Source organism: Marmota marmota, unplaced genomic scaffold (genome assembly GCF_001458135.2).
Source record: "Marmota marmota marmota unplaced genomic scaffold, marMar, whole genome shotgun sequence".
Taxonomy (NCBI): domain Eukaryota; kingdom Metazoa; phylum Chordata; class Mammalia; order Rodentia; family Sciuridae; genus Marmota; species Marmota marmota.
Window position 1 is genome coordinate 5882476 of NW_026000068.1, and position 16127 is coordinate 5898602.

The following is a 16127-nucleotide window of genomic DNA, read 5'->3' on the forward strand; positions in this document are numbered from 1 at the left end:
AATGGACATTTCAAACTAAAACAGGCTCCTGGGGTTGCCCCGACTCCCTGGCTGTAGTCAGTGTGATGGAGCCCAGTTGTCTTGGGTTGTCTTCCAGGGAAATGGAGGTTCACAAAACGACTTTGCAGAGGAGAACACGCAGGTCTGCACAATGAGCCAGCAGGACGGTACAGAGTGTGGATAGAAAGGAAAACTGGGCTCTGCTGTCCTCCCGGTGAGCGCAGATCTGAGGCGCCCGTGGGAGCCCTCGCAGGCTGGTGGGCACGGAGAACAGGACCCCGCAGGAGTCTCATATTCCCCTGAGGCTGCCCTTCAGTAGGATTGCCATGGCCCTGGAGTGTTCGCTAGGAGACTTCCTGGGGAAGACAGTCCCCCAGAGAGGCCACCAAGCCTCAAAGCTGTAGTGCTATTTAAGTGCCCACTCCCTGCCCAGGGATTCACATGGGTGTCCTATAGCAGCGTCACGAGTCGTACCCATGGAGTGTGGGCTCCCTTGCCACACTGGCACACACAGGAAGCACAGCTCCCCACTGGTTCCCTCCACCCCAAGGTCAGCCATCTGGCTTCACAGAACCCTTGGAATGTTCCGGGCAGAGCAGGAGCTTCCTGTGCTTCACTGTGACCCTGACCCTGGTGGTGCCAGGCTGTTCTGCCCATGCCCTCGTGAGCCCGTGCCAGGGGGAGGCAGATCCTCCATGACTGCTCAGCCCCAAGCCCACTGGACAGCCTTCCTTTCTGAAACCCTCCGAGTCTGAAGCTCTCACTGGGTGTTGGCAAGTTATGGCAACACCTTGGGTCGCGTTGACACAATGTTGCGGTTCTGTTTCTGCCTGTGGTTGAAGAGCTGGGCATCTCTCTCTGTCTTTAAAATCACAAGGATAGGGGCTGGGGTTGTGGCTCAGCGGTAGAGTGCTCACCTGTCACGTACGAGGCCCTGGGTTCAAACATACAATAGGAAAAGTGGCCTGAGTCGCACTGGTGTAACTAAAAAATTGCTTGGTGAGTTTTATCTGCTCTTTCCAGGAAGCAATAAAGAGGAAAATTAAAAAAAAAAAAAAGAAAGAAAGAAAGAAAAAACTCCCATCCAAAGAGCATCACTAAACAAGTTACTTGGGGACAGCACAGTCATCTTGGAATTGACTTTGTTTTCCTTGGGTTGTCTGAAGGACACTTTCCTGGGCCTGACCCCATGGCTGCTTGTGATCAGAGACAGAGATGACAGAGATCTGACTGGGGGCACCTCCTGCTAGCTGCTGGGAGTGGGTCTGTCTCTGCATCTGCTCATTCGAAGCCTCACCTCCATGGAGCGAGGTGGAGCCGGCCAGGGGCTGGGTGGGCCCCGGGAGTGCTCCACCCAGGAGACTTATTCATGAATCTTCACCTAGCCAGCCCTGGCCTCTGGAATCTTTGATGGTTTCCTAGAGCTCAGCTCTTCTTCTTCTCCCCGGCAGGACTTGTACCACCAGTCGTACGACTGTGTCTGCGTCATGTTCGCCTCCATTCCGGATTTCAAAGAATTCTACACGGAGTCAGATGTGAACAAGGAGGGCTTAGAATGCCTTCGGCTCCTGAACGAGATCATCGCGGACTTTGATGATGTAGGTCTGAGGGTTACCCCTCAAGGGCAGGGCCCAGTCCCCCATTTCAAGATTCCAATGCACTTCAGTGAACTCAGTATAGTAACATACCTAAAGACATGTCCTCTGGCTTAACTTCTGATGGTTGGAGTTAAGACATGTGCTGTATTGAAGCAATAATTTGGGAGAGACAGAAACATTTTATTTTTGAAGCTGATGATGATTGCTAGAGACAGCTACCAAAATCTGTATCCTGCACACCAGTAAATTTTCTACCAAGTCTTAACCTTCAGGGAAAATATTTGCCCACCCTTTTATATGTTAAAATATAATGAATCTATTTATTATAGTAGACTGTTGGCATGTCTGTGCACACTTCAAGGTCTTTGTCAGACATCAACTTGAGCTAGGTATGAATGACATGCTTTATTATTGACAAAGCAATATGTGGGTGGGATAATGCATCATATTTTAGAAAGGACAAAGTATACATTTTAGGATTTGAAATAGGTGTCATTTTTCAACTTTCAATATTCTGTCTACATAGAGAATATGTGTTCAATTTTCTGAGAAGGACGAACCTGTCTCCCGTTTTAAGGGTATTGCAGCTACACTACTCTAATCATCATCATGCAGACTAGAGGGACAGTGACATCCATGAGCTTATGTCCAGCTTAATTCACAGAATTTTGAAATACAGAGATGAGATTATATAATATGATGGTTTTCAAATCCACCTAGTTCTTTTTGGTTCTTTTTACATTTTTTATTGGTGCATCACGACGAACCTAGTTCTGACTGTCTTTGAGTCCTGTGTGTTTTTTCCTACTGCCATCCTCAATATGAGGTTTCCTAAATATTCATGGAGAAGTCATGACAACCAAAGAGTTCTACCATTATCCCTGGTGCCTAGTAAGAAGAGGTCGTGCAAGCTTGCTTCAGCTGCCCCTCAGGAATATAGCTTGTGCTGAGAGCAAGTGACAATGGGAATGTGGATATGCAATCCAGGGATTTGCTCACTGGCTTACGTTCTTTGACATGTAACCCTAAAAGAGCAGCCTTCTCTGAAAACAGGAGTACTGAGGAGGGAGCAAGAAAGGGCTGTGGTCTTTAGTTGGTGCCATTCATTTGAGCCCTGCCCCTCTGGAGCAGATACAGAACCTTCCAGCGTTTCCACCCATCCTCCCTCTGCCCTACAGCTTCTGTCTGGGAAGCTTTTAGCTTTTAACTTTCAGTCATCCCATCCCAAACCTTGAAGTCATGGCATGGGGAGAAGTTACATGGGGAACAGGCAACCAGCACTTGGACCAGAAATATCAGGGCTGATGGAGGAGCCTTTCTAGATCTCTGTTCTTTCCAACTGAGGCCAAAGTCCAATCCTCAGCACTGACCATTGGTCACATGTCATCCTGACCCTGCAGGGAAGACTTCCCTCACTGAATCAGAATTTCATGTTGATACTTTTCAAACATTGAGTCAGGAAATTTGAGGCCGTATCTTACCCTGGTTCCTTCTCTAGCCAAGGTCATTCAGGTTCATGGGTAGCAACTCCCTGTGCTGTCTTCCTCCCAAGGCCATGCCGTTGTGGATTTCCCCCAGCAAAGCCCCAGGTCAAGGTGGTGACGGTGGTTGAGACAAGCCTTGTTCACTTGGCTGTGCACTAGTGTTTGAGAAGGGCTTGGCTTTGAGTCCATGTCCATCTAAGTAACTGAATGACTATCATCGTTTGCAGCTGCTGTCCAAGCCAAAATTCAGCGGTGTTGAAAAAATCAAGACCATCGGCAGCACCTACATGGCAGCCACGGGTCTGAGCGCTGTGCCCAGCCAGGAGCACGCCCAGGTACAGACGCGCCCGCCACCACCTGTGCATGCCAGCCTCGGCTCTGTGCACAGACCATCCTGGAGCCACAGAGACCGAGAGACCACTGAGTATACAACCTAAGCAATCTAAGCAATCCTATGAAAAAGAGAATTATGGAGGCTTCGTAGGGTCTGAGGGTCTGTCCTGGGGCTCCAGTAAATGAACATAAGAAAAGCCAGTCGGTAGCTGGTGAGAACAGATATACCATATATCTCTTATATAACAGATATGCAATGCAGTGAAGATGAAAGGACGCTCAGTAAGGATGGTCCTGGTCCTTCTGTTTAAGCTGTGCAGTTAAAACCCAGTTGATCACATAGGAATTTGGTTGAAAAGATGGTTTGGGCAAAATTGGGTATCTGCACTCCACTGGGGATCCTAGGAGATCATCTTCATGTTGTATTTGCAGGTAGACAAGGGGTCCATAAGGAAGCCCCCTCTTTCCCCTCAGGACAGTGGATCTTCTGCCTGACTCTCAGCACAGGTTTTCTGTGCAGCCTGCCCTCTGCTGGATGCAGCACAGAGCAATAGAACTTACCAGAACTCAGCTTTCTTAAGACAGGTAGAGGGAGCAGCCCAGCCCCACTTGCCTGTCCTCTCTTCCTACACTCACCTGGTGTGGGAGGAGCCAGAGGCCAGGTGTCAGAGCGGAGCCGCTCCTCCAGCAGCTGACCGGTCTGACTTCCCTCCTAACAGTCCTGGGCAAAGAACAGGAGGTGGAAGTTCTGCCTCAAGTTGTAACTCTCCTGCTTTTCCAAGGGAACGGGACAATACATGTTCCACTTGTTCTCCTCTTCAGGTGGTGGGTTTCAGTGTCATGTTTATGGGTAGGCATTGCTCTGGTACTAAGTGGAAGAGGCAAAGGAAACAAGCAATACCAGAAAGCTTAGAGAGATCTTCCCCTTATATTCTGAGCAGCACCTCCCAGCCAGCTTGGAGCCCAAGGCAGAAGGAAAACAGTGCATCCTGGGCCTGGTGGTGTTTAAAGTTTTGAAGTACCGAAAAATGGTGAATACTCTTAATGTCTAAAGGACTGAAAAATTACAGAGGAAAATGTAAAACGGAGGTTTTTAAATGTAACATTGTTTGAATTTTAAATCCCTTAATCCCTTACTAAGAAAACTAATTATCATTTTACTTTCCTGACTTTAATGGAACAAACTTATACTTTTTCAATGCCTTTAAAGTCCTGGAAAAACTGAGCCATTAAAAATAACACGAGAACATGAATTCAGGAACAGGCGATCTTCTTTTTGCCTCAGGCTCAAAGATGCTCCGCACAGCATTGCCAGGACGGTCTGTCCTCGTCCATGCGGCTGTCATAGCAGCAGACCACAGAACAGGCTCTTCTAAGTGCTCACTGCTCTGAAGCTGGGGAGTCCAAGGTGGAGAGGATAATTCAGCCTACAGCACTTTCTTTAGAACTTCATTATTTCAGTTCACCCTGAATTTTTCTGCGTTGGTTTTGATTTTTAAAACATGGCATTAGAATATTATTTGTCAAGATTGCTGCGCTCTTTGGCGCCCCCTGAAGCCAACAGCTATTACCAGCAGAATCCAGGAGTGGCATTGTTTCTGCAGGAGAAAATTTTGGACAGGATATGAAATGTAGTCAAAATATAGCAGAGTTTATTAGGAAGGAAAGCACTCTCAAGAAGAAGGGAGGGGTCATCTCTAAGAGGAGAGAGCAATGATATGCCCCTTTGCCACCCAGTTTTATTGGCAGGGGGGAGGGTCTTAGGGAAGTTTCTAGAGACCTGCCCAGGTACCACCCCTCACCTTTTGACTAACAGTAGAATTGCCTGAGATTTTTAAAGTTCCTACTTCTCATGATTTTATCCATAGGTTCCCAAGTGAAACCCATGAGGATTGGGATTGTACCATTTTAATGAGTTCAAAATGATATGCTAAAGGCAGCCCTGGGTCACCTTGGCCCACACGGACTGGTTCTAATTGGAACTTGTATTGTTTTACAGATATAATGGTCAGTGGGTCTTGCTTTCCGTTATCCTGTCTTCCTGGGTCTTGGAATCTTTGGTCTCTGTGAAGGTCACAGAGGACCTCTTTCAGGGTAAAGCATTCTTAGGGACAGGAAGGAGTCTGGGGACATGAATTCTTTGGCCCTGGGGAAACAGCCTAGAGGACAGAAGATTGTTTGAGCAATGTCACATCCATTCTGTTCACTGAAGCCACAGTAGGTCAGATGGCCTTAGGTAAATTGTCTTTTCTTTTTTAATTTGGTATCAGTCATTTTCTACAGTTTCATTGGTTCATATTAGCTATACATAACATGAAGATCATTCTAGAAATGCATGGGATATAGTTTGTTCCTGATTCAGTCCCGAGTCCTCCCCCTCCCTTTCTCCTCCCCATTCCTTTTCATACAAGAAGCATATGGAGGGCCCGAAGGTCCACAGCGTCATCCCCTTAACTTCATGCTCCTGCCCCTCACCCTGAGCTGAGTGCCTGCTCACCCCACCCTGACCCAGCAGGGACCAGCCTCGTCACCCACCTCACCTGCTCTAGACCTGAGCCCCTGAGTGGGATCTTCCTGATTTCCATGAAGACATCCCACATCCAGAGTGGGAGGCAGCCCTCCTCGCCCCCTCCAGCCACCACGTCCTCCTGCCGCTCACCCACTCAGCCTCCAGGATCCTCAGGAGAGTCTCCGGGCTTCTCTCTTCTGTTCGCAGTCGGGTTCTGGGCACTGACAGTCCGCATCCACTGTTCTTATCCTTTTCCCTCGACTATTTCTCCAACCCCCACCCCCCAGTTCTGCCTCAATACTGCCAGAGTCGGAAATTTCACTCCTTTTTTTCTTTTTTCTTGGTACCAAGGATTGAACCCAGTGGTGCTTCACCAGTGAGCCACATCCCAGCCCTTTTAAATATTTTGTTTAGAGGCAGGGTATTTTACTGAATTGTTTTAGGACCTTACTAAATTGTCGAGGCTGGCTTTGAACTCACAATCCTCCTGTCTCAGCCTCCTGAGCCACTGGGTTTAAAGGCATGTACCACCGTACCTGGAAGAAATTCCACTCTTGATCAAAACTGTTTTCAAAGTACAAAACTCAAATCTGATTGCCTCCTCTAAGCACTCATCCTCCGAGTCCTGTCTGTGGCCCCAAACTTGGAGGATGAGTGATTAGAGGAGGCAATGAGATACTCCTCACCCACACCCAGAAACCCTCTGCTTCCCAGGTTCCTCGCCTCTCCCACCTGAGCTCCCCCTCTGGAGAACAAGGTTATGTTCTCTCTAACTGTCTCCTCTCCTTCAGGATCTCACCCAAGGCCTTCTCCACTCCTCTACTTCTGTGAGCCCCACTGAGACCATTATCCACTGACCTGACCATGGGGCCACCGTGGGGCCACGCTGGGATGTCACTTGCAGCTTCCTGTGGACACCCAGATTTCTCATTTCACCCTGTCTTCTTCCTGTCCTCCCAGCTCCCCAAACAAGCCGGGTTCCACACCTGCAGCCACCACCCAACTGCCACCCTCCTCTCCCTGCAATCCAGGCACCAGAACAGCTGCAGTTCTGCATGCTTCCCTGCCACCCGGGGTGCACCCAGCCAGCACAGCCCCACCTGTCATGACGGCTACCAGCCACCTCTTGGTCACCCCCAAGCCTGCTGTTTTTGAGGGCAGCCTGAGCTGGCCATTTCCTCCAGCTTCCCCCGTCCCATGATTGACACATGCCGAGGATGTGCCAGCCCACGAGGAGCCTTTCCAGATCTTGCCCCCAGCAGGACCAAGGCTCCTCGACTTTCCTGGAAGGTGGCCCCCGACACTGTCGCCCCTCCTCCTCTCTCCCCTGCCACTTCGCCAGCCCTCTCCTACCTGCCACGGCCATCCCTGCACCCAGCTCTTCGTATCCAAGTTCTTCCAGCCCTGCCTTGGCAAATCACTCTTGGCCAGGATCCCATCCCTCTGCCCCCATCACCACACAGTGCAACTCGCCTCCCTGGGCCTGACTGCCCAGTGACTCCACACCAGGCACCTGTTACCAGAGAGTGTTTTCAGGGTGAAGAAGAAAGAGCATGGCTTCCAAATGAGCACGCTCACTACCCTCATCGCCAAGTCCCCCAAGTCCCATGTTCCTTCTACATAAAGTGAACACCCCAGTTCATGAGGCTGTTGAGATAATGACACTAACATAAAAACTATGTACCAGACTCCTCGGCCATGGTAGATGATAAACATTCATGGCAATGATGAGACAGTGGGGTTTATACTCTGTTTTGCAGATTGATACCGTTGCCATCTCCAACAGAACAGAGTTAAGGCTTTGTTTGACATAAATGAAAACCATATGTCATTATGATATCCATGCAGGAAATTTCTACTCAATACTAGCTATTTATGATCACAGCTTTTAATTAGAAACTTAGAAAGGTCGACCTTAAGTGCAGTGACACTTGATTGGGGGAAAATACCATGCTCAAAAAATGTTAATGCTAATATTAGTTATCTTATAAGAAATGAATGTCACTATTATCCTTATTAACTTACCTGAAATGAGCTTAAGATTTGTTTCTCTAGTTTAAAGCAAAACACAATTTATGGCATAAACAATTATTTTTGTAACAAAAGAAATTCAATTTACAAAATATAGGCTTCCCAACGATTAATGAGATTTTCTTAAGTACAAAAGTCATCTGAATAACAGCCTTTTGAAATTTAGCCTTCATTTGTGATCACCTCTGCATTTCCTATTTGCCGGAGCCACATTCTTATCCATCCAGAAACCAGGGCCTAGGAGCCCCCCAGTGCCCGGTCAGGACAGAGCCTCGGCCGTCCAGCTGCCCTGCATTTCCATTTCCTGAATGAGACAGTGACCTCTAAGCATGACGACACAGTGACTGGGAGATGACATGAATGTCAGGACTGATCACTGTTTGAAAGAAGCGGGGCTTGTCGAGCAGTGGAGAGCACAGGGATGGCAGGCGTGCAGCAGACCTGCCCCCAGGGTCCCACGCACGCGCCCGGCTGGCCAGATGTCCTGGGGGGCCTCGACATGACAGGAGCAGGGGCTTGCCCCCATCTGGGCCCTTCATTTTGCCCCAGGACCCACTGTCCTCAGAGCCCCCCTGGCAGTGTCCAGCTTGTTCCTTTAGGCTTCAAGCCCTGACAGCGAGCCTGTTGCCACGTGTGTGTATTTTTGGCTAAGGCAGTATTTTTTTTGCGGACATTTCACTGAAGAACGATCATTTCTGGCTTCTCCTGAAAGGGGGTGGGCTATCTGCCTGGTCTTCATTCCCGTGACAATGACCAGCCGGGGGGCAGAAGCAGGTGCTAGGCTCGCGCTTGGCCTGCTCTCCTCGGCTGTCGGTCTGCACCGCGCCCGTGGCCTGGAGCTTCTGGGCTCCCCAGAGCCTCACCTGCTCATGGGGGAACTTCTCAATCAGAGCCATCGCTGGTCGTAGCAATGATGTGAACAGTTTTGATCTTTTCCAAATCAATTCTAGTGGGAACTTCAGCGTCAAAACCAAAACACAGGGCTGAAGACTTTCATTCAAACCCATGCCTGCATCATACTGTAAGAAGCCAAACCTCTGGCTTTTAGTCACTGTTTCAGATACCTTAATGCCCCTTCCTCTAACACTCTTGGAGGAAATGACTTACAGGGCCAGACACAGAGGAGGGAAGAGCAGAGAGCAAGAGGGAGTAGCGCGCTCACTCCTTATCAAGGTAGGACCCTGGTGCGGGTCAGGTTTTGTGATTACTTTTAATATTTGTAACTACTTTTTAATTACTTTATTTCCTTTTAAATTCTGATTTCATTTAAACATCATTTAACATACACTTAGTATTTGATTGCTTACTATATATAAACAAGTTGGCAGCAGGCCTGGGCATGTGGGTTGTGGGCATTTCCCTGTGGAGCACCACCCTGTCCACGGTGCCCTCTGAGTCCCTGGTTGAGATTCTACTGCAGTGAGTACTCCTCACACTTCTCCCGCTCCCTCTGCCAGGCCAAGGCTGATCCCAGGCTCTATGTGAGTCACCCCAGGACTCTTGCACCTGCTCACCCAGGGTATTAGCAAGCCCAAGCTCTCTGGCAGCAATGGAAGGAAACATTTTCCTTCCACCTCCACCACTGGGTCTCTGTATATTAGGAGCTGTCCAGTTTGACTGTTGGGGATTTTATTTAGCAGTCTGGGGATCCCCCACCCACCCCACCCCATGCCTGGTCTGGGGCACTTGCTGAGGACGGACCTCCCTCGGAGTTCAGAGTGGGGAATGAACAGTGGTAGCAGTTCCAGGGTGAGCAGGGAGCTGGCAGCCTCAGAGGGACCCCGCTGGGCCAGGAGGAGCAGACAGCAGGGAGGAGGCTCCTGCCGCTGCCAGGACCCAGGGGCAGAAGTGCTCCTTGAAAGCAACGAGGAGCCCGTCCCTTTGCTGTTGAGACAGAGCCACACAGGTGCTGTTGAGGTGAAGGCACTGTCCCAAAGCCGCGCAGTTTTGTACCAACACCAAGCTATCATGGTGCGCCACCAGCGAGGGAAACCTCTTTCTGTGTGTGCTGTTAAGAGGCAGCTGACAACTGAGAAGATGAGCCTCCCCGTCACCGCACATCCGAGGCTCTCAGAGACACTGGAGTGTCAGACACTCAGGTCACTGCCAAAGCCCCCAGCGGCACGGGATGCTCTGAGTGTGGAAAGAGGAGGGTGCCCAGCCAGTGTCCCCCAAACCCACATGTTAATGGCCTGCCAGCTCACGGTGCTGTTGGCAGGTGGTGGGACCTTTAGGACATGGGGCCTCGTGAGTGGAGGTCAGGTCACTGGGGAAATGCCTTCAAAGGGGATGTTGGCACCTGGCCATTTCCCATCTCTCACTTCCTGGCTGCCATGAAGTGACACACACTCCCGGCCCAGAGCTATGGGGACAAATGACCATGGACTGAAACCTCTGAAATCATGGGTCAAAATAAACCTTTTCTCCTTTTAATCGTTCACCTCAGGTATTCTGTCATAGTGATGGATAGCTGACGAACACACCTCCTAAATGCCCTTCACATTGGGCAGAGGGATGCTCTTCTCCATCACAAAGGGAGGCGGATGATCCAAAGCCCTAGGGACAGAGGCTGAATGTACTGCTTGTGTCAGTTCACATCATCCTAACCACCACCCAATGGGGTAGAGAGTTATTGTCCCACTTACTAGTGAGGATGCTGAAGCCCAGTGAAGTTAAGTGACTCAACCAAAGTCACACAGCTAACGATTGCAGAACCTGTGGCTAAGCCCAGTTGTGCCAGACTCAGGCAATATTCACTGAGCCCCTTCCTGGGGTGAGCAGAGAACATCACAGCAAGAGTTCTTCCTGCTCACCCGGAGGTCTGACAGCTATCCAGAGAACTTAGAGGTCTAATCAGATCTTCTGGGAGAAGATCTTTTCCAACAAGAAAAAAAGTGCTTCTTAGGTGACAGCCCAAGTCCCCTACAAAATCAAGAAAGTGGGATTTTGCATACTACGAATTTTCCATCAGGGAACACAGAGCTGGGCACACAGCAGGCGCTCAGTGCACAGAAGGAAGAAGGGGAGGAGGTCATGTTAATTTTAGCCTAAGAGGTCACCACCTCCGTGGTTACCAAGTAGTCACTTGACTTCAAGTAATCTCAGTAGCCATTCGGTTGTCTTGCTGTGTTGCTGGAAGTCAGCTACCTATTGGGAGGTATCTAGCAGAAATTATTTGGGTCATGGGAGAAATAACTGCTTCATACTTCCATCAAAAATTTATCAAGAGCTCAGTTAGAAGCACCTTTCAAAATGAATTGAGTTCTTCCAGAGACCAAGCATATTTTTTCCTAGGGTTTACTAAGCCCATATGAGATCTTGACGTTGGATTTATACCCCACTCCCCAAACTCAATCTCTTCTTGTTACTCAGGTCACTTAAAACCTGAGGTTTAAACCTGCTGCATGAAAACAGATGTGTCAATAACTCACTAGAGAGCAGAGCGCACCTGCTGCACTTTATACCAAACCATTTCCCCATGGCCAATCCGTCCTCCCCAGGGGACAGCTGCAGTCTGAGGCACACACGCTCCTGCCTGTTGATTCTGCAGCCCGTGCTTCCTGCTAAGGAGCAAGATGATTTCCAACTCATGGCACAGGCCCCAAAGCCCGCATTCCCCACAAGTCATGATAGCAAGCCTCACTGTTCCTAAGAAATGACACTGCACTGCCACCAGAGTCAGCTGACTGTGCTTTGTGGTTCCAAGGATTTCACTATTTTTTCCTCCCATGATTTTATGGTGAGAATTCACAGCAAAAGCACTCTTCCATTATTTTTTCTACAAGATTTTTTACTTGACAAATTGAAGAAATCTTTCTCTTAATGGATTTCTTCCTTCTCTTGAAGCTTATTTCCTCTTTCTGCTAAGTTTCTGTTATCTCGTGCTGTGGCTCTCACCGGGAGCAGTTCCCCCTTCCCGGGGGTATTTGCCAATGAGAAGAGACACTTGGGTTTTCACAGCTAGAGGTGGGGTGCCACTCATGTCTCCTAGAGGCTGCAGGGTGCCCGTGCTGATGCATGATGGTCCCCAGAACAAAGAATTGCCCAGCAGGGGGAGGCGGGGAGGAACAGAGCTGGGGAGCGCTGCCTCCCCATTCCTGCTAGATCACTCTGCAGATCAGGGGAGCCACCCTCGGGTCACCTCCTCTTTCCATCAGTGCTGCCTCCGTTCTCCCCCTCCCTGGGCTTTGAATGCATGCCTTAAGCCCACTGTCTCCATCTCCTGCTCCCCCACCCCTGCAGAGCCTCTGAGAGGGCGTTTGTCATCACCCCCATGGACAATGCTCCCCAGATGCTCCTTCCTGGGCATGTGCCCCCAAAGGAGCATCAGTGGGCCTCCTCCCCCATGGGACCCGCCAGCTCTGCACCTGGCACCTCGCACCGTTTCCTCCTGGTTGTCCCCCTGTCATCCCAGGCATAGTGGCTTGTAAACATTTCCACGTGCTTCTCCTGTGTCCAAGACCGTCTGGGTGAAGGCGGAGATGAGGGGAGAGGCTCCCTGGGTTGCTCCCAGTGAGTGTGGCAGGGTTCTCTGGCTCTGATGTCCCTGCCCAGCCACAGGCGCACAGTAGGCTGGACGCTTCAGCTCAGCCCGGAAGGCGGAGCAGCTCACGGGGACTTGGAAACCTCCGCTCTCTGAATTGTTTTGGTGTATCTCATCATTAAATATGGGGGGAGCCGAGACCTTCAGAAAGTCTAAATTTACTCTATTGACAGAATCATTCACGAATAACAGTAGAGAACCATTTTTAAAGTGTATCTAAATATAGAAATTAATAAAGGATGAATTCCAGAAACAAACATAAATACAGTGGGTGTTATAAATTAGTAACCCAAGTGATAAGTGGTAAGTCGGTAGTAATGGACATAGACCTTCCCACTGTCTTCCATGGAAACTCTGGGCCTCCTCTCCTCCGGCTCTTGATCCTCCCATCCCCATGGGATGATGAAACACGCGGCGATGGGCAGAGAGGAAATTGTCCCCGCCCTATGTTAGTTTGCAAGGGCTGCCCTGACCAAGTATGAGAGACGGGTGTGACAAAGGGTGGCAGGACTGGAAGGCTCAGTGGCAGCAAGTGACCGTCTCTGTCTGGGGGCTGTAATCTGGAATCCAGGTGTGTGCAGGGTGGGCTCCTCCTGAGGCCTCTCCTTGGCTTGTGGGTGGCGATTTCTTCTCGCGGTGTCCTCATGCGGTTGTCCCTCTGTGTGTGCCTGTGTCCTAATCTCTTGTTGATGAAGACAGTGGCACACACTTGTAATCCCAGCGGCTCGGGAGGCTGAGGCAGGAGGATTGTGAGTGGAAGCCAGCCTCAGCAATGGCAAGGTGCTAAACTACTCAGTGAGACCCTGCCCCCCACCCCAGTAAAAAAAATACAAAATAGGGCTGGGGATGTGGCTCAGTGGTCAAGTGTCCTTGAGTTCAAACCCTGGTACCTCCCCCCAAATGAAAGACACCAGCGTATTAGATAAGGGCCCACCCCAATGGCCTCAATGAATTAGCTCTTTAAAGACTGATTTCCACATATCCAGTAGTCATACTCTGTGGTCCTCGCTTAGGACTTCAACATAAGACTCTGGGGTGGGGGACATAATTCAGCCAAAGACTCTCCGCTTCTGGACATTCAAGGGTGAAAGAGGAAGGGCATTCCCAAAGCCAGGGCCTGGGAACAGTGGCCATTGTCCTGAAGTGTGCTAACTGGGAGCCAGCATACCTCAGCCCACCACCCTGCTTTTGTCTGACGGTGCCTCTATTCCAGAGGTTTACGCCTCCGTTGCCAGCAACATGGGTTCCAAGGCAATGCTTCCTCCAGATGAGGCTTAGTTCCTACCACTTGCCTTAGAGCTGTCAGTGTGGCCTTCAGACTGCAGCTCAGGCTTGAGTAGGAGAAGCCTCCTTTTGTGGACCTCTGACCCACATCTCCGTGTCTACCTTCTTCCAGGAGCCGGAGCGGCAGTACCTGCACATAGGCACCATGGTGGAGTTCGCCTTTGCCCTGGTGGCCAAGCTGGATGCCATCAACAAGCACTCCTTCAATGACTTCAAGCTGCGAGTGGGTAGGTGGCACAAAAAGATGGGGTTTCAGCCGGGGCAGGGGCCAGGAGCACGGAACAGAGGCACAGGAACACTGCTGCCCCTGGTGATGTTGGAGTAGAACAATGGCAAATGCGTCTTTAGGGGAGCTGAGCTGGATTGCAGTTGGAAGGGCTGGGGAAGCAATGAGCCCCTAAAGCACTTTTATCCAAATTAGAAAAAAAACACCCCCCCTGGTTGGACCCACGCTGCACACATGGTTTAGCAAGTGCAGAGTGAACAGGATCTATCTCCACAGCACCCTCTGTCCAACCAAGGTCCAGTCTGCACAGCGCAGAATGTATAGCCATCCAGAGGTGCAGAGACTGCAAGGTGTCCATTGAAGATGCTCTGCTAATTTCATACACTGCTACCAGTGAAGTTAGAACCTGCCACTGACTATAACATTCCTCCAGATTTCAGAGATGTGAAATGTCATTAAAAGTGCATATTAGCATTGTTGAAATACAGTCCCACATTCCCTGACCACAACCTACAAGAACACCAGATGCGTCCTAGGTTCTGGAATAGTCATAGCCTTTGATTGTCTTCCTTTGTTGATTTTTTTCTTAGGAGAAAAAACAATAATTTTTAACATAAATAAAAATAATAACTTTTACTTCATTGAGCAAATAACTTCCTGATCTCTAAAAAGGTCTTAACAAACTTTAAGTTGATTTTTTAACATGCTTCATGATTACTTACCATTTACAACTTCTTAATTCAAGATGTCTTAAGCCATGCAGTTGGCACACAGCTGCCTCAAATGCAGGCAGAGTTGCCCTCAGCCCCTTATGATTTATAAAACCTCCTTTGACAATTTCATCATTTTCTTGGCAACATATTTTGCTACTTTCAAAAGTCCGTATAAAAGTGGTTCTTGTGGCAAGTTCCATCTGTATGGTTTTTAACTTTCTCTTGAATACCGATTTCAACTTTTAGGGAAAAAAATCTAGATATTAAGTACTATGTTTTTCCTTTGCTGTACAAGAAGCCTGAATTTAAAAACCTGGAAATATTTTACATCTTTAGCAAATGTGATTCTCTTCTCTGTATGTCTGTTAGATGCCAGTATTCAAGCATGCTGTTTTAGTACACTTTCTTACCTCTGTGGACAGAGAACTTTTATCAGAGCTCTGCCAAACATACTGTGAAGCAGAGCAGGTGGGCATCACACTGTCTTGGACACTAGGAAATGCTGTCCTCAAACTTTCATACTACTCCTCTGAACTAACCCTTTTGATATTGCTATAACAAAATGCCTGAAGCTGGGTACTTTATAAAAAAAAAGAGATTTGCTTAGTTCACAATTTGGGATGTTGAAAGTAAAAGATCTGGGAGCCCCAGCCAGCCAGCCCATGGTGAGGGCCCCATCAAAACATGGCAGGTGGCATCATGGTGGGAGTGGGAGTGAGAGCTTATGTGGAAAAACAGGAAGGGAAGCCAGAGAGAGGTTCAAGGACTAGACTTGCTCTTTGGTAAGGAAGGCTGTCGTGGGAACTCACTCAGAGCCAGCAAAACCTTCCAAAGGCAGCACCCAATGACCTAATTACCTGGCAAAAAGCCCCACCTCTTAAAGGCCCCCCCACCTAACACTGAGGACCAAGCTTTCAATGCAAGAGCCCTTGGGAACACATTGGCACCACGTCCAAACCACTGAACCTTTTGAAAAAGCTATTGCAGACATAACCTTCATTGTCACACATGTGTGGACCAAAATGATCCCATCCTGCACTACAGCATGGGAATGGGACACTTGTGGGTCACATGTGCTACACCCAAGACAATTGTCTTGAAACTTGAAAAATTAATATGAGCAACTGGATGACCCCCCTCAACAGGGGTTGCCGAGTGTGGCTGTAGGCTGATGGCTGAATGACGGGAGGCGTCTGTGTGCTCAGCCTCCTTTCTAAGGAGGCCTCTGTGCTGCACTTGACCGGAGTCTTCCTTTCCCCAAACCCTTGTCCTCTCCCATCATGTGGCTGTCCTGCTTGACCTCAGCACCTGGTGCCTTCAGATCGCAGTTCACAGGTAAGAACAATATCGTCCCCAAAAAGTGAAAGTACAAAGAAGAGCTGACTTCACTCCCGGCACTCCTTGCG

General features: G+C 49.2%; 1 protein-coding gene across 1 annotated transcript in view; it reads left to right on the forward strand.

The window, feature by feature from the left end:
- Positions 1 to 16127, forward strand: part of Adcy2 (adenylate cyclase 2) — a gene marked incomplete at its 5' end in the record, with an annotated part of 357231 nt that overhangs the window by 329742 nt on the left and 11362 nt on the right. The window contains 3 exons of the mRNA XM_015490394.2: positions 1452 to 1598; positions 3310 to 3417; positions 13895 to 14009. Coding sequence (XP_015345880.2) covers positions 1452 to 1598; positions 3310 to 3417; positions 13895 to 14009 — 370 coding nt within the window. The remainder of the gene's footprint in view (positions 1 to 1451; positions 1599 to 3309; positions 3418 to 13894; positions 14010 to 16127) is intronic.